Source organism: Dipteris shenzhenensis, unplaced genomic scaffold (genome assembly GCF_047967505.1).
Source record: "Dipteris shenzhenensis isolate YYH24624 ecotype China unplaced genomic scaffold, Dip_SZ_1.0 scaf0076, whole genome shotgun sequence".
NCBI classification, from domain to species: domain Eukaryota; kingdom Viridiplantae; phylum Streptophyta; class Polypodiopsida; order Gleicheniales; family Dipteridaceae; genus Dipteris; species Dipteris shenzhenensis.
The window spans coordinates 878-25,165 of record NW_028239383.1 but is presented as its reverse complement, the minus strand read 5'-3'; the positions used below and the strand labels follow the sequence as shown (position 1 = coordinate 25,165).

The 24,288-nt window shown below is 56.0% G+C and overlaps 2 protein-coding genes and 1 pseudogene across 2 annotated transcripts; all 3 read left to right on the top strand.

Moving 5' to 3' along the window:
* Positions 1-339: 339 nt before the first annotated feature.
* Positions 340-2,189, top strand: LOC147879189 (ABC multidrug transporter mdr1 pseudogene; annotated as a pseudogene).
* Positions 2,190-2,218: 29 nt separating this feature from the next.
* Positions 2,219-4,087, top strand: LOC147879188 (ABC-type transporter MDR1-like). Its single transcript, XM_087372292.1, has one exon. The coding sequence runs from the start codon at positions 2,219-2,221 to the stop codon at positions 4,085-4,087; it is 1,869 nt and encodes a 622-aa protein (XP_087228418.1).
* A 1,976-nt stretch (positions 4,088-6,063) lies between these two features.
* On the top strand, positions 6,064-7,482 carry LOC147879187 (eremophilane O-acetyltransferase ORF8-like). The gene has a single exon (XM_087372291.1). The coding sequence runs from the start codon at positions 6,064-6,066 to the stop codon at positions 7,480-7,482; it is 1,419 nt and encodes a 472-aa protein (XP_087228417.1).
* The last annotated feature ends 16,806 nt before the right edge of the window (positions 7,483-24,288 follow it).

Here is a 24,288-nt window from a genome sequence, read left to right as displayed (position 1 = left end):
CAGTTTGGAGTGATTGGTAAGGGTTAGGCTCGTTAGATAGAATGCTCCGTCACCTGCCTCGAAGGGGTTTGACCCTTTTCCAGAGTCTGGTACGGTACCGTCACTTGTGCATGCGATGATGTCGCATCCCTTCGCCTGGCAGGGCCTGCGTGTCCACGGTAGCGAACTTTGACGCGTCGCGCGAGGCGTTGGGTGCAGATCAACTGTCATGTCGAGTCTTTGGATGTAAGAGGTCATACTGAGCGCACGTTGTAGGTCTTCTCGTTCTTCCTGGCTTCCTTTCCGGTTGAGCGGTAAGTATCAGTCCCCCAGACATTGGGCTGGAGGCCAATGTAGGCTATGTTGAAGCGACTGCAGCAGAAGCGGGCGGAGCGGCAGGCGGCCGGCGTTGAACAAGAGTCCAAGGATGTCGCAGCTTCACCGCTCGATCTTCAACCGAGCGAGAAAGAAGTGTTGTCCAGGCAGGTGGACACGCCGGCGCCCTCTGTCAGATTCGCAAGTCTCTGGCGATACGCAACACCTCTGGACAGGGTGATACTTGCTGTGAGCGTAGTCCTAGCAGTCGGAGCAGGAGTCGCGATTCCCATGTTGACGGTAAGTCGCAAACGATTTTCGACTCTACGAATGCCATTGACTCTGACACCTTGGCTACAGATCGTCATTGGCAACATAATACCCAATATTGCCGGCTTCAACAACAACACGACATCGTTGACGGATTTCAAGCATGCCGGCCGGCAAAACGCCCTGTACTTTGTATACATTGGGTTGGCTGAATTTGGCTCCGTTTTCCTTTCGACATGGGGCCTCATCTACGTCGGGGAACGATGCACACGCGAGATACGAGCTCACTACTTCGAGTCGGTCCTCCGGCAGAACGTCGCATTCTTTGACCACCTAGGGACAGGTGAGATCACCAACCGAATGACGGGCGACGCGAAGGCAGTGCAGGCTGCGATCTCGGAGAAACTCGGCATCATTCTTGCATCTCTAGGCACGTTCTGGGGAGCGTTCATCCTTTCTCTGGTTTACTCGTGGAGACTGGGCCTGATATCTCTCTCTTCGGTCGTGGCCATGTTTCTCCTCCTCATCGTCCTGGTCCGCTTCATTGCCGTAAACGAGAGCAGGTCGCAGGAGGCATTCAGTGGCGCTACAGCACTGGCGGAAGAAAGCATCAAGAATATCGAAACCATAACAGCGTTTGGCGCAAAGAGCAAGATGTTGGACAGGTTTGAGATCTATCTTGGCGAGTCAGAAAAATGGCAGAGAAAGGTGAAGCTTTGCTAGGACTGTCCATTGGGGTGGTGAGCAGCATAATCCTTTTGACTGTTGGTCTGAACTTGTGGGAGGGGTCGCGGCTTCTCGTGCGCAATGATGTTACCGAGAAAAAAGTCATCACTGTGACACTTTCCATCATCATCGGAACATTCGCCTTGATCTACGTGGCCCGGAATCTGGGGACCATCAACACCGGCACAGTTGCAGCCGCGAAGCTCTTCGCTACGATCGACCGTGAGTCCCCGATTGATCCTCTGGCTTCCGAAGGTCTGTCTCCTGACGATATCGATGGGTCTATCGACTATGACAACGTCTCGCTCGTATATCCCTCTCGGCCAGAGGCGTACGCCGTGAGAGATCTTTCGCTTCACATTCGACCTGGCGAAACTGTAGCCCTGGTCGGCTCTTCGGGATCTGGCAAGAGTACCTGCTTCAACCTCCTCGAACGCTTCTACGAGCCTTTATCCGGTCGTGTCAGCGTCGGCGGATTCGACATCACCACTCTCAACACCCGATGGCTGAGACGGCAAATGTCTCTTGTTAGTCAAGACTGCGAACTCTTCGACGGGACGATCTTCAGCAATATCGCCCAAGGCCTTGTAGGTCTGGACAATAGCCAGATGTCCAACAAGGAATGCACAAGGCTTGTGGTGAAAGCCGCCAAGCTTGCAAACGCCCATACCTTCATCATGGACTTCCCGGATACCTACAACACAACCATCGGGCAAGCAGGAGGCCAGTTGTCAGGTGGACAGGCTCAAAGAATAGCAATAGTACGTATCGCCAGCGCTCTGGTGGTTTTGCTTGAAGACGCTTGGGGATTGAAAGCAGTTTATGGAGACCCTGAGCGTCGAAGAACCAGGCGTAGGATAGCTCGGCAGCTTCAGTCCGTGTGGCCGTTCATTTGCTAATGCGATTACGATGGATCTAGGCTCGGGCGATGATCAAAGATCCCAAAATCCTGCTGTTAGACGAGGCCACGTCCGCCCTGGACACGGCATCGGAATCCGCGCTGCAAGAAGCCATCAGCAAAGCCTCGCAAGGCCGCACGACACTCTTAATAGCACACCGACTATCGACAGTGCAACATGCTGACCGGATCATTGTGATGAAACAAGGTCAGATTGTAGAAGAGGGGACTCATCAAAGCCTGTTGGCGATTCGCGGATTGTACTTCGCCCTGTTCCAAGGGCAGCAGGTCCGGCAAGGCGAGACGGGCGCACCACAGGACGGACGGAGAAAGCTCTTCCGGCTGAGCTCATCGCCAACGCTGACTGGCGACGCCCTGGCTCCGACGACAGTGGAAAACAACGAAGAAGAGGCCGTCAAGGATGAAGAAGTCGATGCCGAGGACGAGTTGACGAAAGAAGAAAGTCCCGGTCCCGTATACCGTCCAACAGTTTGGGCGCGCCTGGGCATGATGATCGGACTGAACCGTACGGACTTGACTCTCCTCGCCGTGGGGTTATTCTTCTGCGTCATTGCTGGTGGAGGAACCCCGACGCACGTCGTCTTCTTTGTGGAGAGCCTGAACGCAATGTCCAAACCACCATCTGAATACAAGCAATTGCGGTCTGATGTCAACTTTTGGGCCTGGATGTACCTGATGCTGGGGTTGGTGGTCTTCTTGGCCCACGCCATTCAAGGCTTCGCATTTGGAACAACATCTGGCCGACTTCTGCATAGAGCACGATACAGAACCTTCAGGACTTTCATGCAGCAGGACATTGCGTTTTTCGATCAAAAGGAAAACTCCACGGGGTCCTTGATGACGTTGTTGAGCGAACAGACTGCCAGCTTGGCAAGCATCAGCGGCATTACCCTGGGTACAATCATTGCGACGATCATCACAATCGTTGCGGCAATCTCGCTGTCCATAGCTTTTGCATGGAAGCTCGGCCTGGTCTGTACATCGCTGTTTCCGCTCCTCTTCTTGGGCGGATTTCTAGGGTTCTACCTCATGGCACTGGCGGCGAGGCGTACCGATACGGTGCACCAGGATGCCATTACTTGTGCATCCGAAGCAGTATCCGCGATTCAGACCGTTGCGTCTTTTACGCGTGAGGAGGTGCTGATTCGAGATCACCGTCGGAGGCTCGACATGCAAGCAATTGAGAATCAGCGAACGACTTTCGTCATTGTCTTCATCTACGCATGTGCCCAGTCTATCTTTTTCTTTGTGGCAGCATTAGGCTTTTGGTACGGCACTCAGCTTGTGTCCGAAGGCGAGTACGATCTGTTTCAGTTCTTCCTTGCCTTTCTGGAGATCATGTTTGGCACACAATCTGCAAGCGCTGTCTTTGCGAACATCACCGATCTTTCCAAGGCCTGGGCTGCTGCAGAGACCCTCGGTACCTTATTCCATCGTCAGCGCCCGGCGAAAATCCGACACAGCTTCAGCCCTCAGCAGTTCAGCGAAGGGAAAATCGAATTTCGCAATGTGTCTTTCCGCTACCCGGGCAGTCGGGGGACGGACGTTCTGAAAGACATCAACGTCAGCGTCCTCCCGGGTCAGCACATAGCGTTTGTTGGTCCTAGTGGAGGCGGTAAAAGCACCCTGATTGCTCTTCTTGAGCAATTCTACCAGCCCACGGCGGGACATCTCATGATCGACGAAGTTGACATAGCACATTATGATATCGAAGATTACCGGGGCGCCATCGGCCTAGTCACACAAAACCCGGTGCTCATATCTGCTTCGATTAGAGACAATATATTACTGGGAACTTACCGGCCTCGGACTGACGAGGAAATCCATGAGGCCTGCAAGCAAGCCAACATATTCGACTTTGTTCAATCACTACCGTAAGTCTGCGTCATACCCCGCATCCAAGTGTACCTCGACTGACCTCACATCAGGGAGGGTCTCGACACTTTCGTCGGTGCAAAGGGTGGTTTACTTTCAGGTGGTCAGAGACAAAGAATATGCATCGTGAGTTGGCTTCCTTCAGGCTGCGGCCCGTCGTTCTCGATGGACGTTAGGATAGCATGCTTACGATCGCAAACTAGGCCCGCGCATTAATTCGCAACCCCCGAATCCTATTACTCGACGAGGCTACTTCCGCACTAGACACGGAAGCCGAAGCGGCGGTCCTGACTGCACTGAAAGCCGCCAGCAAGGGTCGGACGACAATAACAGTGGCGCATCGTCTCCGTACAGTCCAGGAAGCTGACCAGATCTATGTGGTAGACGGCGGGCGCATCGTAGACAGCGGGACACATGATTCGTTGTTCGCGAGAGGAGGACTGTACACGAAGCTGGTGCAACTGCAGGATCTTTTGACCGACTGAAGTGCAACTGTGTGTCGGTGCATCGTCGAGCTCTAATGTAGAGGCAGAGGCTACGGATCGAAGAACGATAAGATACCCATGCCCCGATGCATCAGTCTGTCCATCCTCCGGGGTCACTTGTCCTCTGACTATAACCGTAATATGCATCAAAATGAAACGCATCATCCACATAACTCGTCAACGAAAGAGGTTCCGAGCTGGTCTCAAGGCAATCCTACTGTTGTGAAGCGCTCTTGGCGACTCATCTGACAACGTGTTCCACAGCGAGCATTGGACGTTGAACATTGGATATTGGACGTTGGACATTCAAACCTTTTGCCGATTGGACCTTTGACTGGAGCTCTGAACAGCTGAACATTGAAGTGATTGTGTCGCAGCCTCAGGCTCAAGAGGTAGCTGTTGAGTTGATGCCTCGCGGGGCCTCTGGCAACTTTCGCCCGGCATGTCGGCCCTTCAACATCGGCGAAGCGGCCTCTACCCTCCCGAGGTGGTCCTTGACGATGCTTGGACAGCAGTTCGATCGCCCAATTTCGATGCGGGTCCGCTAAGTGCCATCCAGAGGGCCTTAGAGCGGCTGCAGGCCTGTCACTCGCTTAGGAAGTCCCCTTTGCAGTTGCGAGCGCTGCAACAGCGATTGTCCGAGCTCCTGCAAAACCACCCCAATGCGCAGCATAGCTCCTATTCCGCTTGGTCGATTCCGCCATCGACCCAACCTTGTGCCTTTTTATGTTAGACCAGATTTCCATCCAGGTCTTACCTAAGGCACAATTGATGACCAAGGGCAGTGGGATCAGAGGCCAGCCGGGAGCGCTAAGGAGCTGAAGCAGCCGCATCATCGTCTGCGATGTGACAAAGGCCGATCTCCATTTGCTCTTGCGATGGAGGCACCTTCTGGTTCCGTGACGGGGCGCTGACAACCGCCAGGACTACAGCTGCCGTGCGCGCGTTACGTTTCTATCCCTGCCAACGCTCAAACCTTGAAGTTGGGGTCTACGTGCTCCGCCATTCATTGGCCGCCGGAATGCTAGCCTAGTTCCAAGGCGTGCAGTCTGCATCCACGTCAACTTCGTGGGTAAGGAGGTCAGCGTCAGATCGTAACGGTGTCATGGATGGTCAGCATCAAGGGCACCTCAGAGCCGGGCCTGTTTCGCCATCGTCGCTGTGTGTACGAGAATGGAGGGGCCTGTAATGGCGGTAGCGTGCAGATGCGTCGCCCACCACAGTCTAATGTGTCCCGCTGCAAAGGCATGGGCCGGTGGCCAGCCTCTATGAAGCCAACAATCACCTTCGGTACCTGGGTTGCGACCGTCTCGATATAGCCTTGGCCATCGTCATCGCGTGTTCTCCACCGGCGTGCCTGCTCTCACAATTCAGCATCAACCTCACGACAAAATCTAGAAGATACCAGCAGATGCAGCGCCCTATCTTGACGACCTCAGAATCCACCCGTCAACTCATTTGAGATCAGCAAATTCAAGCAAGAAAACAGCCACAATGACCAAGTACAGCGCAAGGCTCTCCGTGACGGACCAAGGGAAGCCGCTGATGCACATGTCCATCTCCGGCTGCTTCCCATCCGAAACACCCGGAAAGTCGATGAAAGCCGTGGATGACGGGTTTCGAGAGCTTTGCCGACAGTTGCCGTACCTGACCGGCACAATACATCGAGGGAGTGAGCAGGGCTACACAGTTCTGACGTGGAACGATGAAGGAGGAGGGGAGGACATCACCGAAGTGAAGAAGTTTCCAGACCTTCCGAGCTACGCAGAGCTGAAGGCAAAAGACATGCCCCTGCATGCGCTGCCTCACGATTTCCGGCATTCTGCGGCCAAGGGCGAGGTAGGCGCATCCGACCTGGAGCTGGCTGCTTTCCTCGTGGCGTATACTATCTTGAATGGCGGCATCATCTACACTTTGTCCTTTCACCATCACCTGGTCGACGCCGTGGGCCTAGGTCAGATACTGGCAGTGTACGCGAGTATCACGACGAAGCAGCCTAGCCTTATCAACCTGGATCCGAAGGGTCCGATGACACGCTATGAGGACGTGGCAAAGGCCCTGAGCTTTGAGAAGCTGGAGAAGGTGCCAGAGGAGCCAGGTGGGATGTCTCTAGCAGATATGATGCAGAGCTTGCCAACACCCTCATTGACGCCTGAGCCTAGCAAGACGATCGGGCGGATGTTTGCGTTCAGCGTCGCCAAGCTGGACGAGTTCCGAGATCGGCTGGCAGCGCAGGGAACAAAGCGACCCTCGATCGTGCAGTTGCTGACGTGCCTGTTCTGGGCGGCCATCTCGGGCGTGCGGCATCGTCGAGAGTCAAAGAGAGAGCACAACGAGGAGCCCGACATGAGCTGCTTAGTTCTGTCGGTGAACAACAGGCCCTCGTTTCCCCCGGACTCACTATTCCAGAGCTTCGAGTGGATCGGAAACATGAGCGGTATTGCGGTTACACTCAAAGGTCTCTCTGAGATTGCGGTGCAAGACGATATTCGCGAGCGTGATGAAGCGACAGAGAAGAAGTTGGCAGAGGCTCTGAGCGCATTGGCCGAGTCACTTGCGAACGCACAAGACGTAGAGACGATCAAAGGCTCATACGAGGCGGCGTACGAGACAGCGGACGCCCGCAATCTCATGCCGAAATCGTTCAAGCTGCCCCATCCAGTCATAGTTACATCCTTCGCCAGCTTCCCATGGTACATAGACTTTGGCGACGAAATCGGCACGCCAGAGTTCGGCAGGTTTGCTTCGGGGCAAGGCGAAGGGTTTGACGGGGCGTGCATCATAATGCCGCGCCAGCCTGATGCAGACGGTCCGCCCGTGGTGGAGGTTTTCGTGAAGCTGAATCAGACGGACATGGTGCTCTTAGATGAACATGCCCTGCTGAAGAGGCTGATGATCAAACGACCCTGGTGAACGAGGCTAAGTATGAACCACCGTTGCCACGGACACATCAAGGTCTCGTCAACCGCAATAAGCAGTCAAAATTACGAATGGGCCATTTTTGTTCTCGTGCATCTCCGCGCCAAGGTGCATGCACCTACGTTCTACGGTGGACGCATGCCACAGAACGCAGTCCAGTTTAGAGACTCGTGCAGTCAAAGTCCAGCAGCATGTTGTAAGCGCTCTCACGCAGACCTAACATATTTGGAGGGCATCGGCGCGGATTCCTCCGCCAAGCAAACACATCGCCCCCAAATGCAGGGGCCTGTTGGTTTCCGTATCGTCTCTTGCATCCTGAAGGCTGGGATGGTCAGGGAGAATCGAGGGAACCAGGATCGCGGATCCTAGCCCCCTCAATCTCACGATCTCCAACCGTCAATAGAGCTGGTACCACACGATGCCCTCCGCAATGCATATGGTTGTAAGGAGTCCACTCGCCAAGGTTGTGGCGGAGAATTGATAAGCTCATGCGTGATCGGCTGCCCCTTCCACCGCCAAGTACTGATCTTGGTGAACTTGTTATTGATTGTTGGTGGCTGACGTTGGCGCTCGTCTACTGGGGGCGGCGGCCGAGCTTGTCCTTTGCGGGTTACGGCGCGGGATGTGAGCACGGCGGACCCACTGTCCCCATCCGGTATGCTCTTCGGATCCACGCCGTGTAATTTTTCCGGGTCTTCAATACCAATAAAACGGCATCAATACTTTCGAGTGGCCTGATCGCCGCGCGTGGCCAGGCGCAATCGACTGGACATGCAGCGATTGGCAGTTATCCGGTCATGCAGTCGCCCGATGATCTCATCCGAGGGCGCTGGCTGGCAGCAGCGTACGGCTTCACCCGTGCCTGACAAACGCGCTTGGTAAGTCAGGACGCGGTCAATGCCATACGTGCTGAGACCCCACGAGCGTGTACAGGCATCCGGACATCAATCTGGCTCTCGTGGCGTCCGTGGTTCGCGTTGATGACGAGAAGCTGGGCTCTGCGGTAGCGGAGCCCGATCAGCCGCCACCGATGAGACCTAATTGTTCTGTTGCATCTCTGATACTACGGTTCCTTGCCGAAGTACCGGCCTTCGTCTGAGCATTGATCATGTAATTGAGTCCGCTTTCTTGTTCAATATCTTTTCTCCATCAACTTTGCTCTTTCGTTTCGCCCATGACCATGTCGGACTTCGTAATTCTGCTCGACGACCAGGTTGCGGACCTTTCGAGGGCTGTCCAACGGCTACAAGGGGCTGCCAGACAGCTGGATGTACTTCGAGGCTATCTTCGTCGGGCGACTGATCTGCTGCAGAGTCTTGTCGTCGACAACTACGGACTGGCTGGTCAAGTCCGCTTTGACAACCTGACAGATCTCGCAAAAGCTTGCGCAACACCATGCGATCCTGTACCCGTGTTAGCCCCTACACTGGCATGTGCCTGTCTGCTCGGGGATCTTGTAAGGTAGGATATGAACGCTACGGATCTTCTTGGATATACAGATGGGTACTAACAAGTACTCTCCAGACGGAGCGAGAATGACCCCGTATTTTTCACACGGCAGCAAGGGCGAAGATATGTGTTGGGGATCTCTGGCGGCTTGTTGCCTGCTGTCGCTCTTTCAACAGCCACAAGTGCAACCGAACTGGTCACTATTGGATTGGAAGTTGTCGCGGTAACGTATCGCATGAACTGTGAGTTGCGACAACGAGCCAAGGTCATCGACGAGAGACCAGGTTTGTGGGCCTCGAGCTTTGGCGATCTGCCAGTTGCAGTAATCGATCAATTACTTGAGGAACACCATCAAACCAAGGTCAGTAAACCTCGTCGTGATCCTCCTACACTCTAGACTCACCAGACAGGGTTCACCGCCGTTTTCGAAGCCGTACACCGCAGAGGATGTGCCGGGCTGGACAACGGTGTTCGCGTCGCCGACGGATCTCACTTCGTTATCGACGTTTTCGCCAGCACTAGCAGCTGCCACGAAGCGAGAACATCTTTCCTACAGTCCGATCCATGGCTCGCATCTGCCTACTCTGGACATCGAGGCCATTGTCGGACGCGCCGGCATCCTTGACATGCCAGTGCAACCATCATTCCAATTACTGTCCGCACTTGAACCGGTGGACTCGCAAACAGACACCCTGGCGATGCTGCTGAGAAGGGTGTGTTCGCATATTCGCAAATGAAGCGTTCCATTTTTCGGATGTTTTGAAGGCCTGTCAATCCATGGGATCTCCTAGCAACAAAATCTTAGCGATCGAAGTTGAACCTAGTTATCGCACCGAGGCCGTGAAGGACGGATGGGGCGCGCAAGGTATACACGTTGTCGACGCAGGTTCCGAAAGTCTCTCGTCAGGGCCTGCAGTTTGGACCCAGGGAAGGCTCCGGATCCATCGCAGTGATTGGGATGGCGGGGCGCTTCCCTGGAAGCGACAATATTCCGGATTTCTGGCAGTCGCTGTTGGATGAAAAGGAGTTCCATCGAAAGGTATGCAGTTTTCGGAATAGACTATTGGTGCCAGACCTTGGCTAATCATGTGCAGGTCCCCGAAGACCGTTTCGACCTGAATGCCTGGCTGAATACCACGGATGGAGACGCGGAATCTATCCCTTATGGTGTTTCTCAACAACCCCTGAGAGGTTCGATAACAACCTGTTTAACATTTCGCCTCGAGAAGCGTCTCAGATGGATCCGGACAGCGTCTATTGCTCACCGTCAGCTACGAAGCCCTTCAAATGGCAGGCTACACACCCGGAGGGTCTCTCTCTACGATGGGCAACAGAATAGCTACGTACGTCGGTCAGACGATTGACGACTGGCGTGATGTAACCTTCAGCAGCGGCATCGACCTTTACTACATCCCCAGTCACCTGAGACCATTTGGACCTGAAGGATCAATTACCACTACAAGTGGGAAGGCGCATCTTACAGCGTGGATTCGGCATGCTCGTCCAGTAACACGGCGATCGGATTGGCATGTTCAGCCCTCCTCGCGAGAGACTGTGACACGGCGTTGGCGGGAGGTGCCGAACATACTCTGTTCACCTCCGATGTTTCGCGGACTGCAAAAAGGAGGGTTCCTGTCCACAACAGGACAATGCAAAACCTTCCGAAATGATGCGGATGGCTACTGCCGGGCCGAAGGTGTTGGAGCCTTGATATTGAAGAGACAGGAAGATGCAATCCGGGATAACGGACAATATACTCGTCGTCATTAGCGGTCATACCAGGAATCATTTCGGCCTACGCGCATTCCATCACCCATCCACACATCGAGACCCAAGAGCGCCTGTTCCGACAAACTCTACTGCGTGCCGGTGCAAGTCCGGATGACGTTGACTATGTAGAGATGCATGGAACAGGAACATCAGCAGGTAGACTATGCAGAGGTGACGTCGGTGCTCAATGTTTTCGGCAGCACGGGCATGCGAAAGGCGCGCTCGTACTAGGTGCGGTGAAGGCGAACGTCGGTAAGCTGCGACCAATGAAAGGCGGTCTTACGAACTGTTGCTAACGATGTCTAGGTCATGCCGAGGCAGTAAGGATAAGACTAGACAAGTTCGAGTCCAGAGTTTGCTGATGTGACCTACAGGCTGCGGGTGTGATTTCGATCATAAAGTCGATCATGGCGCTGCAAACCGGGCGGATTCCGTCTCAGCCAGGCATGCCTTTCAAAGTGAATCCCAAGTTGCCCCTCAATAATGGCGAGGAACTGCGTATAGCGGATGGTGTAGTGACCCTTGCTTCCCCGGCTCTGAAGAGAACAAGGAGGATCATGGTCAATAACTTTGACGCCGCGGTACTCACGCTTTCTCCCAGTTCGATCAGGTAACGCATGCTGATGTTTGGTTTAGGGCGGCAATTCGTGTATCCTGATCGAAAGCGCGCCGCCAAAGTTGCCGAAACTCGACACTGATCCTCGCAGTCATCATTTTATAGCGCTCTCGGCACGGACTCCATATTCGTTAAAAGCGAATAGACAACGGCTTCTGGAAATTCCTCGAGACTAACCCGCACGTTCAACTCGCAGACCTGGCGTACACTTCCACCGCGAGATCGATGCACGAGAAGCTGAGAAGTATGTATGTGGCCGGCTCCAATGAATCTCTGGTGCGGCAATTGAAGGCCGACGTTGTCTCGGACACGAGCAGCAAGCCTTTTAGAACGAAAAAGCCGTCCATAGCGTTCCTCTTTACCGGCATCAGCTCCCAATATGCCGGCATGGGCAGCCAATTGTTCATAGCAGCGCCAGGTTCCGACACAGCGTGCTTTCCATGCAGAGGACTTGCCACTGGCTCGGCTTGCCGTCCTTCGTGGGTCATCATCTCGAATCCTGAGGCTGATCTGGCAACCTGCAGCACAACGCAAGTGCAGCTCTCATTGTCGTGCTCGAACTTGCTCTCGCCGAGCTGTGGAAGTCGTGGGGCATTCAGCCCAGTGTCGTCATCGGCCACAGCTTGGGAGAATACGCGGCACTATGTGTGGCTGGCGTGCTTTCACTCAGTGATACCCTCGCCCTTGTCGGGGTTCGCGGCAACATATCGAAAAGCAGTTGACAAGGGGATGCCTATGCCATGCTCTCGGTAGCACGCCAGCCAATGAGTTGCAGCGGGCATTGGACACGCTGCAGCTATCGTCCTGCAATATCGCATGTTTCAATGCCTCTCACTTCAACGTCGTGAGCGGACCGACCGAAGATGTAGTCGGACTTCAAGAGTGGTATCAGTCCAAGTACACGGAATAAGCCTTTGAGGGTGCCCTATGGATACCATTCTTCCCAATTCGACCCGGGTCTTGAAAGCATGGTTTGGGTCTGCCGACTGGATCCGTTTCGCACCGCCAAAGATCCAGTGGCGTCGGTGCTTCATGGCAAAGTGATCCAGGAAGAAGGTGTTTTCTCCACAGAGTATCTTGCTAGGCAAGCGAGAAACCCGGTCGACTTCGTTGGTGCAGTCAATGCCTGCGAAAGCCAGAAGCTGGTCGACTCCGATACTCTGTGGCTCGAGATGGGGCCGGAGATGGTCTGTTCGAACTTCATCAACGCACATTCTGCACTCGGAGACGTCCCTTCCGTCGATCAGCCAGCGCAAGCCGAACTGGGAGACAATCAGTACCGCCGCGGCAATGCTGTATGAGAGCCGTGCTCCGCTCAATTGGGTCGAGTATCACAAAGAGTACACTGGAGCCTTGACTCTGTTGATGCTGCCCTCTTATGCGTTTGATGAGGCCAGCTACTGGGACGCCATACCGTGCGATGAGCGGATCGGAGATGCCCTCATCGGCTGAGGATGCTGAGGTGCATGCGAAGAAGCTCTCTATGACTTTGCACCGGGTCGACAGCTACGCTTGAACGGTAACGGATATGAGTGCGGACTTCTCTTCCCAAGTTGCCGATCATGACCTTTACACGGCAATTAATGGTCACAAGATTGACAAGGTTGCATTGTGTCCTGCCAGTGTTTTTTGCGATATGGCCCTGACGGCGGCTTCATACCTCGTTCAAAAGGCGAATCCACAGGGTGAGGACGTCTTGGAGGTCCGGGGCATGAACATGCGCCACCCCGTTGTCGTCAGAGATCCCAACACTGCTCAGACTATGCATCTGCACGTTGTGAAGCACGCGGACGAACATGATTTCAGCTTGACTTTCAGCAGCCACGATGGTACAAACACCGAGATGACAGGCGACTGCCACGTTGCCGTGCTCAAGAATGAAGATCAGTCGGAGCAGCAGAGCGAAACATCGTTCTTCATCAACGCGCGCATGGACTCGATCATGGAGATGGTCGAATCGGGCGACGGACACCATCTCAAGCGTTCGATCATCTATCGACTTTTCGACCAGCTTGTCCAATATTCGGAAACCGTATCAGGCCATTGACGAGATTTTCTGGCATGACCTATCTGGAGAGGCGGTTGCCAATGTTTCGTTTAAGCCTCAACCACAGGCGGAGCAGGATCCGTATTCACCATACTGGCTAGATATCATGATGCATCTGGCGGGCTTCATCCTGAATGCGGACATGCGGCGTGATAACGACGTTGTCTTTATCTGCAACGGCTTCGGCCGCCTCCGACTTTTCGTCCCACTAGAAAGCGGCAAACTCTACCGAGCATATGTCCGACGGCATAAAACGGACCAGAGCGGGGTATCCTACAACGACATGTATATGTTCAATGGAGAGAATCTGGTGGCGATCTGTTTGCGCTTGAAGTTCCAGCGCATGCCGAAGCGGACCTTCATGCACCTGCTCGGCGAAACCCCCGTTGATACATCGATACCGCGCCGCAGCAGCAGAACCGAGGAGGCGATCAAGAGCCGAAAGAACTCTGCAATCTCCCCAGCTGGTCGAAGTGGGCATGTCAGCCGAAGAACTCTGCAGCGTCAGCGTCGAGCACGGAGTTGACACGAGCGGTAAGCCGACTCGGTGCTCCCGATCGAGAAGCAGTTGAGCGAGAAGAAATCCCAGCGGAACGTACAGCAACCGAATGTGCTGCTCCTCCAGATCGTGGCTGCAGAGTGTGGGCTGACTTCAGATGCTCTGACTCCGTCGACAGCCTTCGCGGATGTGGGTGTTGATTCTCTCGTTGGGATTGCTATACTGGATCAATTTCGAAAGGCTACCGGGCATCAAGTAGGAGCAAGTTTCTTCCTTGAGTATCCCACAGTGGAAGATGCGACAAAGGCGATAGCCGAAGAAACCAACCAGGGGCCGGACGCTCTCGACAGTGGCACGCCAGCCGAATCCGAGGAGACTGCATCAGAGGCCAGCCTCGATCTGCAAGCTCTCAGCACACCAGAGACTAACAGCACCGCCTGCACAACTCCTCCAGATAGAGAGGGTCTGCAACGTCTCACGAGCCGCGATGTGTTGCTGCATAGCCGCACATCGCGGAAGCTCTCCCCACTCTTCCTCGTGGCTGATGGGCGCCGGGTCGGCCACCGCGTATCTTGACTTCCCCCGCTTCAAGTCGAAGCGACCGATCTACGCCCTCGACTCGCCGTACTTGAGCTCGCCAGAGCTGTACTCTACCACGGTGGAGGAGACCGCGTCCATCTACATCGAGAAGATCCGCGAAGTCCAGCCGCGAGGGCCCTTACTCAATCGGAGGGTGGTCTGCAGGCGGCGTGCACGCCTACGAGATCGTGCGACAGTTGCTGGCTTCGGGCGAGATGGTCAAGCACCTCGTCATCCTGGACATGCACATCCCCAAGCCGATGCCCAACGGGGCGGAGGTGACGCTAGACTTTATCGAAAAGCTGGGCATCGCGACGGGGATCAACTCCGGACCTATGCCGATGATGCCGCGGCGATGGCTAAGCTCAAGCAGCATTTGTTGATGACAATCCGATCTTTGGTGAAGTATAAGCCGCTTCCGCTCCCCGCATCGAACAGGCCTGGCAAGACCGTCGTCTTTGGGCTGAAAAAGGCATGTCGGAGGTCATGGACCGTGAGGCATTAGCCGGAGCTGCCGGTGTCGGGCTGCAAGAGGAGGCTGGAGCAAACGTGATGGACGGAGGGGAGACGGACCTGTTCTCGTGGTTCTTCTCGAAACGGTACTTCTTCGGGCCCAATGGGTGGGACAAGCTGATCGGGCCTGTGGAGTGCCACAGGGTGGACGCGGATCATTTCTCGATCATGAAGCAGCCGGCCGTAAGTACTCAACATCCGAGGAAAGAGGGAGAGCTAACAGTGTTTTGTACAGATAGGGACTGTTGCTTTGATTCTAGAGCAGGCGTGCTTGTAGGAGAGTATGTGATGGATACATTCTGTGCGAAGCCAGCCTGGTGTTCTGGCGTTGATAGTGGGATTACCCATGAGCAAGTCGACTCAGCGGAGGAACGTATTGGTATAGAGCGAGCGCAACATGTAACCGCATTCGTACAAATGAGCCAGCTGTGCAGTCGGTCAGCGAAAGCGGCCCCAACCACGGCGCGTCCTCGGGCTCTGCAGTGCTTCTCTTACCATGCATTTTGGCCCCCTCATCGCGCACCGGACCGAGTGCTCCACCTGTAGATAGTGCTAGCAATGCTTTTCCGAGGCGCTGACAGCCAAAGGCAAAGTGACTGGATGAAACTGCCCCCCGCTAATGTGTCAAGTTGGGCATTCTGGCTCCACAAGTGTAAAGACGTGCTTTGAAGAGGCAGGCCTCGGCATACACGTATCGATTTCGATCCCGGGTCCGGTCGCTTCATCCAGCCTGATTAAAGCATCACCTGGAGGAGGCACCGGGCCGTGTGGCATCTACGCAACTGCACATGGGACGCAACGGCCCCCGAGGTGTCTGCGCCGCGGCACATCGTATCCTCCGTCTGCTCGTCGCGAGGTGGTAGTTCCCGATATTCTTTAGTGCGGTCCGGCTATGACTGGGGATAAGATATCAGACTAAGCGGGGAGGGCTCGTAGACTGTATTCACGTTGCGTATCAGAGGGGATTGCAGACCCTGTAGAGGCTGCGAAGAGGCATGCCATGCCCATGCTACATTGGATATCTCGCGAGTGAATCTCCACGTCTTTCGGTGGCAAGATGGAGAAATCGAACGGTAGGAGCCTCGAATGACGATACATGGCATTCCTACGTACCCAGGTAGTACATCCAAGCAACGCTTACCTCTTCAAGCGACAAGTGAGCCGCAGCTCGACCACCGCTGGCCCCAATCCAGGTACTTACGCGGTAGCAGGCGCATGAGGCTGGCCGACGCAAGGCTGAGCCGCTGGTTCGACGATTAGGGGCCATGCCCGAAGAGCGAGCGCGCGAGATCGAATGCCGAGAGGCGCACGGGATGTTTGCGGCGAGTCAGGCGGGGAGCGTCATCGCTCCGACTTGAGCCAGCATCGCAATCCTTCTGTTGATTGCGTCGCTTTTGTATCGGACCGCCGCTTGAATCGCTGGGGAATTGCGCAAGCAGTCCCAAGGTCCCGTATTGCTCTTTGTGAGGGGTCGTGATATGCGGGGGATCCGCTCTGTTCACGCCGCTTCGTGCATTTGGACTCTACAGCAAGGAAAATGACAGCAGAAATGTCTTGGTCGAGCCCATCAAGCCAGCGCACTCTCATACCAAACCCATCGCACGCGACTTATGATGAGCCCTGATAGACGACTGCACAGCGTATGTTGATGAATACATGTAAGGGACGGAGGTTGTCGGCCTTATCACCACCTTCTGAGGTTGAAGGTTGCCGGCATGTCCTCGGAGTCGCCTCCTCCCGGTGTCATGTCGCAGCTCACGTTTTCTGTCTACCTCGGTACTACTCAAGAGCCATGATTTCGAGGACGGCTCATTGCCGGGCAGACTCGATGGGATACTGCATTATTCAAAGTCAGTAAATGCAAGCTACCTCGGGACTCAGGACAGAGGTCATGCTGTGGCAGGGAGAGGACATGTTATGTTATGTTATGATTTGATGTAGTAGCTTAGTTCATATCAGAAGGCTAACAAAGCCAACAATGCCTGCTGTACTGCAGCACAAGGCTTGGTACACAGTGCGACATTTGATCGTCTATGCGCTACTCATCCCAAGCACAGCCGCCGCAACAGCGAAGATCGCCGCCCACAAGAACGCCGCCCAATGCATCTGGTATCTCCGATTACTTTCCCAATCCCAAACCCCAAACTACTTAATGTCTAATCCAAAGCTAAGGTCGCGAAACAAAACTTAATATCCATCGGTGCCTGTTTGTCCCGGACACGATGGGAGAGCAGACGAACGCAAATCAGACCCATACGACATTGCCATCGTACTGATACAGCTGTCCCTGGGACCGCTGGCCCCGTCTTCGTAGCCGTGATAGTCTGGCCGTTGCGCGACGCGCTCACGCTCTGCGTGCCGTTAGTTCCAGCTGACGCTCTGCTGGCTCAGGCCCGCGGGGAACTGCAGCGTGGTAACCTGGCCGCCGGAGTTGACGGTGACGGTTGCGGGGGAGTCGAAGATGCCGACGACGAAGACGTTGTTGGTCCCAGTAGTTCCAGTCCGAGGGGAGGCCCATGCCGTTGTCGCCGGAGGAGCCGATGACGTTGTTGGGCTGGCGGCGGTAGTATAGATAGACGTTCTCGGCGACGGCGGGCGAGGCGGGAGGCGATGGTGGTCTGGCCCAACTTGAAGGCGCGGATGAGCGCGGTGGCGATGGCTAGGGCGCCGCTGTGGTCGACTTTGGACCAGTAGCAGGTGGGCAGCTGTTCGTACTGTCCGGCGGGCCGAAGTAGGAGGACTCGCCCCAGTCGTTCCACGTAACCAGCTCGATGAAGTCCGGTTTCATTGAGAGCAGCTTTAGGCCGCGGGTGATGAGGATGTCTAGATCCTGCGCGTGGCCCCAGTTGTTGTTACTGTCGAAGCGCTTGAAGAACCAGGGCGCAAGGGCGGCCATCCACTTCTTCCCGGAGTTCTGGCGGGCGCTGACGAAGGAGTAGTCGATGTTCATCTCGTCCACCGTATCCTTGTCCGGGTGGACCCAGGTGAAGTAGCCGGCCGCGTTGATGTATTGGTAGAAGATGTTGTTTGCGTTGACGTCGATCGAGCCGGGCAGGAAGTAAGGTTGCTTCGACACCTGGGACAGGACGTCGTTGTTCCAGTCCCAGGGGCAGCCGCCTGTAGTCCATGAAGCTGCTCAGCACAGGAGCGGACCCCACGTACAGCTGCGCCGGTTTATTGATGACAGAGTTGATGAGGTAGGCAGCCAGTCCGGCATTGATCCTGTTCCCACTCTGGTCCGTGCTGGTGCAATCGACACTCAGGAACAACTTGAACCCGCTCGCTGCAGCTTGGTTATAGATGTCACTCAGATACTGTTGCTGCACATTGTTTATCAACGTTCCACCCGCCATAGTTAACTGCAAAAGCGTCGATGCCCGCGGGCCTTTGCGAGTGCAAAGTCGGTGCTATAGTCACCGTTGGGAGGCCGGGTGATGAGCATGTAGTGCGCAAACACCATGGGTCCATTGGTGTTGATCGGCATTGGCGAAGACAAGGTGCTGGATGAACTGCTCGATGAGCTGCTTGAACTACTTGATGAAGTGGTGGAAGTTGTGGTGAGTTTGCTTGATGAGCTGCTGGATGAACTACTTGATGAGGTGCTGGATGAGCTGCTGGACGAGCTGCTTGATGAGCTGCTAGTGCTACTTGAAGTTGAGCTCGGTTTGCTGGAGGAACTGCTCGAGCTGGAACTGCTGCTGCTCGATGAGCTACTTGTCGAAGTCGAAGTGGGTTTGCTACTGCTCGCTGACGAACTGCTTGTCGATGTGGGAGCAGACGACAAGTACTGTCCTTTGTACTTGTGCTCGAGGCCAACGACGATGTCAACCCCGGGCTCGAGGAAGACGACGTGGTGGTTTTGGTGGTCGTGCTCGTTGGCGTGGAGGAGGATGGTGATGATGATGATGATGATGATGAGGAGGAGGAGGACGAGGAGAGGTGGTCGATGCCGGCACAGCGGTGACGCCGGATGTGACGCCGTAGCACGAGCAGGCGGAGGAATACCTCACGGTGCCGGAGCAGGGCGTGGCGTATTTCGGAATGGCGCTGGTCGCTGCCGAAGCTGAGTAGTATTTGACACAGTCCGCCGCTTGAGATGACTGGGCGAGAAGGGCGCGGTAGCAATTGTCCTGGTTGCAGAGCCTCTCCTGAACAACTTGGGAGTTTGTTGCCGAGGATTGATGGCGACGGCCTCGGATTCTGCAAAAAGGACCGCGCCAACGGTGAGGATCAGGTGGAGCCGCATCGCAACCCGCGACCGTGGTAAAGATGCGCTGCTGGGTTAAGCGATGGAGCCAGCGAGCGGCGGAGATGAAATGGCTCCCAGGTAGAGTGAGTGCGTAGCCCAGGATTCCAAATGCTCCTTTTCTTAGTACTGTCCGACACCAAGGAGGGTATGCACAGTGCGTGCGAGCGGGGTACCAGGGTACAACGAGGGCAAAAGGAGTGTTAACAACAACGCGCAAAGGCGCCAGGAAAGCAGCAGGAACACCCACGCGGAAGGACCGTAGGGCACCACAACGACCTCAAGCCTGTGCCGCGATCAGAGACCTTGCCATTCTCAAGAAAAGGCGGGCGAGCCAAGCCTTTTGACGAGGACGGGCAGGGGAGCGAGCGCGCGTTTCGATATCGGGCCCGCCGCCGCCGCCCGCCATGGCGACAGCACTCCGGGCACGGTGTCTACGACAAGAACACAAAAACTTTCCGTGAAGCACGTCCGCAAGCGAAGCAGATGCCGGCGGACCGTGGTTTCTAGCGCGCCGCCACCAAGCAAAGGCCGGGCGGGCATTGGGGGTAGGCGAGGCGATGGTTTTCGTGATAGTCCAGAGGATAGGCGTGCAATAGAGCCTGCAGCTGCACGCATGCACGAGCGCTGTCGATCTGGTCGAGGTGGATCCTGGCGGTCGAGAGTGGGGAGAGCCAAGGGGCAAGTGGGGGCATGCAGTGGGAGTGGATGCGGACTCGACCGGAGAGTTTCAGCCGGGCGGAGGGCGCCACGGCCGTGTAGCGGCGCTGCGCGAGGCTGTTCGAGGGCCTGAAGGCAACGGCATGTCGAGAGCCGGAGGAGCGCGAGGCCGGGACGGGTGGTGGATCTGCAGGGGAAGGCGTTTGTTGATGGAGCTGAGCCGGAGGCTCTGGAGGCGTTGCGAAGCGCACAGACGGGATTCGCAATCGCGCAGAGGGTCCAGCGAACAACTTTCGGCGGGCGATGGGTTCGGCGAGCAAGCGCGAAGGGACAAGCGCCCTGCAGCAGTTCAACAACAAATCGCCCAGACGTGGATCAGGCTACCCGCTTGCCCCGAGTCCATCGGCTTCACGCCTGATCCTGTCGCGGAGGTGAGGGGGAGATTGCGTTGCTCACCTTGCAATTTCGATAGCGGAGAAATATCACAGACATCTGCCATGGCGACCGGCTGCGAGATGCCGAGTTGAATGGCGATGAGGCAGCAGGAATCGGCGGGCGGAGCGAAGAGCCGGAGGCAGAGGCAGAGGAAGGCCAACACCAGCTCTGCGTGAAGATTTGCGATTCTCGACACGTGCGGCGCGTCCAGACCCATGTCCATCTGCAGCTCTGCCGCCTCCCGCAGCGCGAGAATAGCCGCTAACGTAAAGGGCAGAGCTGTGAGAGGACGAAACGCGAATCGCGCCGCATGCAGCCCTTCAGCCCATCCGCACCGGTCTTTTGGCCCTGCAGCTTCGGTACCGCAGAAGCAGATCCTCCCTGCAGACGGAGCGAGTTTAAACAGCCTCAGAAGGCTCCAGACGCTGCGCCGGCAAAACAGTTCAGCCAGCCATGCAGAACCCTTCCCACGAATAGCAGTGTCGTCTGGGCTCAACGTGCATAGATGGCTTTGCTGTTGAACAACACTGAGAAGGAGGAGAAGAGGCTCGCCAGCTCCCCACGGATGACCCCCAACCGCACTCAATCCAAAGGCACATCCGTCAGCCTTCCGCGCCCCTCGCGCAGTCGCCGGTGGCCCCCTTTTGGCCATGGGGCGCCGAGGCGGAAAAGCTTCGACGACGCCCCGCGGCACTGCCAGCGACCCTCGACCGCGCAGTCTGGAGCCGGCGGCGCCCCTGGTGATCGGTGGCTAGCTGCGCCGTTATCGCTCGAGAGAGGGATTTGGCCTTGTGCATAGGTGGTGATTGGTGCATTCCTAAGGTTGTTTATGCACGTAGCCGAGTGGATAGGGTTTTTTCGTCTCGCTTGAAAAGAGCTTCTGCGAGGCTGGGGAAGCTTTCTCTCGTCGCGCGACTCTCCCATTGAGCTGCGCGGCATCGCGACATCCTTCGCAGTGCGGACGATATCCACTGCTCATTTACCTTTCAATCGACGACACGCGTCTGCCGGAGATGCGGCCCGTTTGTTTCCGCGGTGAGGCTGAAGTCGTCGTCCTCACCGCGGCAGAGGCGTCGCGACACAGGGCTCAAGAGGAGCGCCTAATGACGGCAGGGGCTTGCGGCGTTGATATGGGAGATTTGCTGTGGGCCTGTTTATACCCAATGCCTTTCGCTTTCCGTGGACGACGCGACGTGGCCTTGTTCAGCTCATATAATGCAGTTGCGCGGCCTCGTCGGAGCGATGAAGATCCGCACTCGGCGCAACTTGTTCGTTGAGGTGGCGCATTGGGTTCGCAGTTGGGTCTGCTCACATTGAGCAGATGTAAGATCGACAATGAAAGTACCCGGATGACTGACAGGAGGCAGGAGTAGTGTGTCGTTCAAACACGTTCCTGCTGCTTATGGTCTTTAACGTTGTTACTGAGATGTCCTCATCCCTTGGAACGGCACCTCTGCCGAGGTTGGATATGTAAGCTCGCGAAGACAACGCGTGAAAGCGTTTCGGTGTTACTGCTGCGTGCCAAGTGATTTCCAAGCTAGCTTGCTTAATGTCTGCACGACATGAGCGATTCTCGCGTGTGTCAGCATCGAGACTGGGAAACCTGAGCTGAACTTCCGAGGACTATTATTGTCCACAGCGCCTGTATGGTTAGACAGGCGTGCATCGTTCTGAAAGGAGGTACAGTCCGCCTGTTCTGATAATTCACCAAACGTACGGCTTCTTTGCTTGACGTCACACCTTCTTCAACGTGCAAATCCCAGCGTGATGGTGGCCATCGTCCGCAACAGCATCACTGACATTGTCTGTGAATATCACTGGGCGTACATTGCATGGGAATCGTACGGGCTGTGGTTCTGTCCAGGAAGCCATGACCGGCGACCGTGGAGATAAGGCACGCACAACGGACTTTGCGGGCATTCATCGTTGTCATCTGGGTGGTTCTTCTCGAAGCTGACGCGAACGCAATGATGTAGGCCGTTCGGCGGTTACTGGAGATAATGGTGTCTGGTCGGACACCGGGGAAAGCAACTGCAACAATCTGGGCGATGTGCGCCCGGGCCCGCACGCTCGCCCACGAGATATACACGCGTCACACAGCATGGTCATCGAGCGTCCGAGGGCTCCGAAGAAGTACTTCGAGGGCTTACTCCTCGCAACCCCAGAAACGCACATGTGCCATCTCCAGAAGCCAGAGAGTCGGACAACTTTTGAGCAGCAGATACCGGAATTGGAAGGGACGAGAGGGTCGTCGGCGCCGTCGGTGCCGATCCCGCCGCCAAGCCGCTTTGGGCCCGTATCGCGGACTTTGGATCCTGGACTTGCTGACTAACTCCACCAACAACATCACCATCTTGCTGGCGGTCATACCCGACTAGGTAGCGGAGCGCAGCCTTGCCCGCTTAGTGTTCCCGACTCGTTCATGATGGACATGTCGATATTCTCTACCACCTAACAATAGAAACGTGCCGCCGACCCGGCTGGGTATAAAGATGTGTCCCCGGTGCTTGTCAGGAATTACGAAAGCATCAGATCAATTCGCCCTCGTCCTTGGAGCTGGGTAAGAGCAGCTCTAGTCCGCACACACACTTGTTTGGACTTACTGTCAGTCCGATCAAACTAGGCAAGAGCAAGAGCAAGGAAGAATCTCAATCCCTCATCATGTCGTCAAGCAACTACCTCAAGAAGATCGCCGTTGTCGGGGTAAGCCTCCCTCACTCGTGTCCACACCTTCACCAACCCTAAACCCCCTCCTCTCATTTCCCCTCTTCCACTACCAAAAAGACTGACACCCTCCACAGGCTGGCGGCCAATCCGGCGGGCACATCGTCACCGCCCTCAAAGCCCACGGCGGCTTCACCATAACAGCCATCACGCGCACGGGCTCCAACAACGCCGTGCCGGAGGGCGTCCACGCAGCCCCCGTCGACTACGACGACCACGCCTCGCTCGTTCGACGCGCTCCAGGGCCAGGACGCGCTGGTGATCACGCTCGCGGTCACCGCGCCGCCGGAGACGCAGGGCAAGCTCATCGCCGCCGCCGCCGAGGCGGGCGTGAAGTGGGTGTTTCCCAACGAGCTGGGCGCTGATGGGACGGACGACGCGCTCAACAAGGACACCATCATCGGGGTGTACAAGCCCATGGCGACGAATGCCATCGAGGCCGCTGGCATGTCCTGGACAGCCGTGTCGACGGGGCTTCTGGTACGAGTTCTCCCTCGCGGGCGGCACGTGCCGCTTCGGCTTCGACATAGCGGGCAAGGAGGTGCTCTGGCTCGAGGGCGGGGAGGAGACGTATCAGACGGTGACCACGCTCGCGACGGCGGGGAGAGCCGTAGCCGCGCTGCTTGCGCTGCCGATCGAGGGCAAAGAGGGGGAAGTCAGCCTGTCGCGGTGGAGGAACAAGTACGCACACGTCGCTTCGTTCCGGCTCACGCAAGAGGAGATGTTCGAGTCGCTGCTCCGCGTCACCAAAACCTCGTCCGGCGACTGGAAGCAGACGCACCGCCCGGTCAAGGAGGCCTGGGAGGATGCAAAGGCGAACCTCAACTTCGCGGACATGGACTCCTTCTCCCGGGTGCTGTACTGGCGCTTCTTCCTGCCGGATGCGCCGGGCGATTTCGTCACGCGCTTCGGGCTGGACAACGAGGCGTTGGGTTTGCCCAAGGATGACCTGGACGAGAACACTGCGCTGGCGGTCAAGATGGTGGAGGAGGATTACCACGCCAAGAAATACGGGACTGGAGTTGAGCCGGCAAGGCATTGAACCCGGGATTGGCTCATCCATGGGATCCTCGATGGAAGGGTCGATATGCGAGATCTTTTGGCGGTTACATCCGCCTTTCTATAAGTGAGTATCTTGGTCATAAGCAAGTAAAATCAAAGGACTTAATGTCCTCCAGCTCAGCGCGCCGTGAAGCCGGTTATCTGTGGAACGTGGAATACTTCCGGGAATGCTCATTGAGTGTCAAGTCCATCGGGTTGCA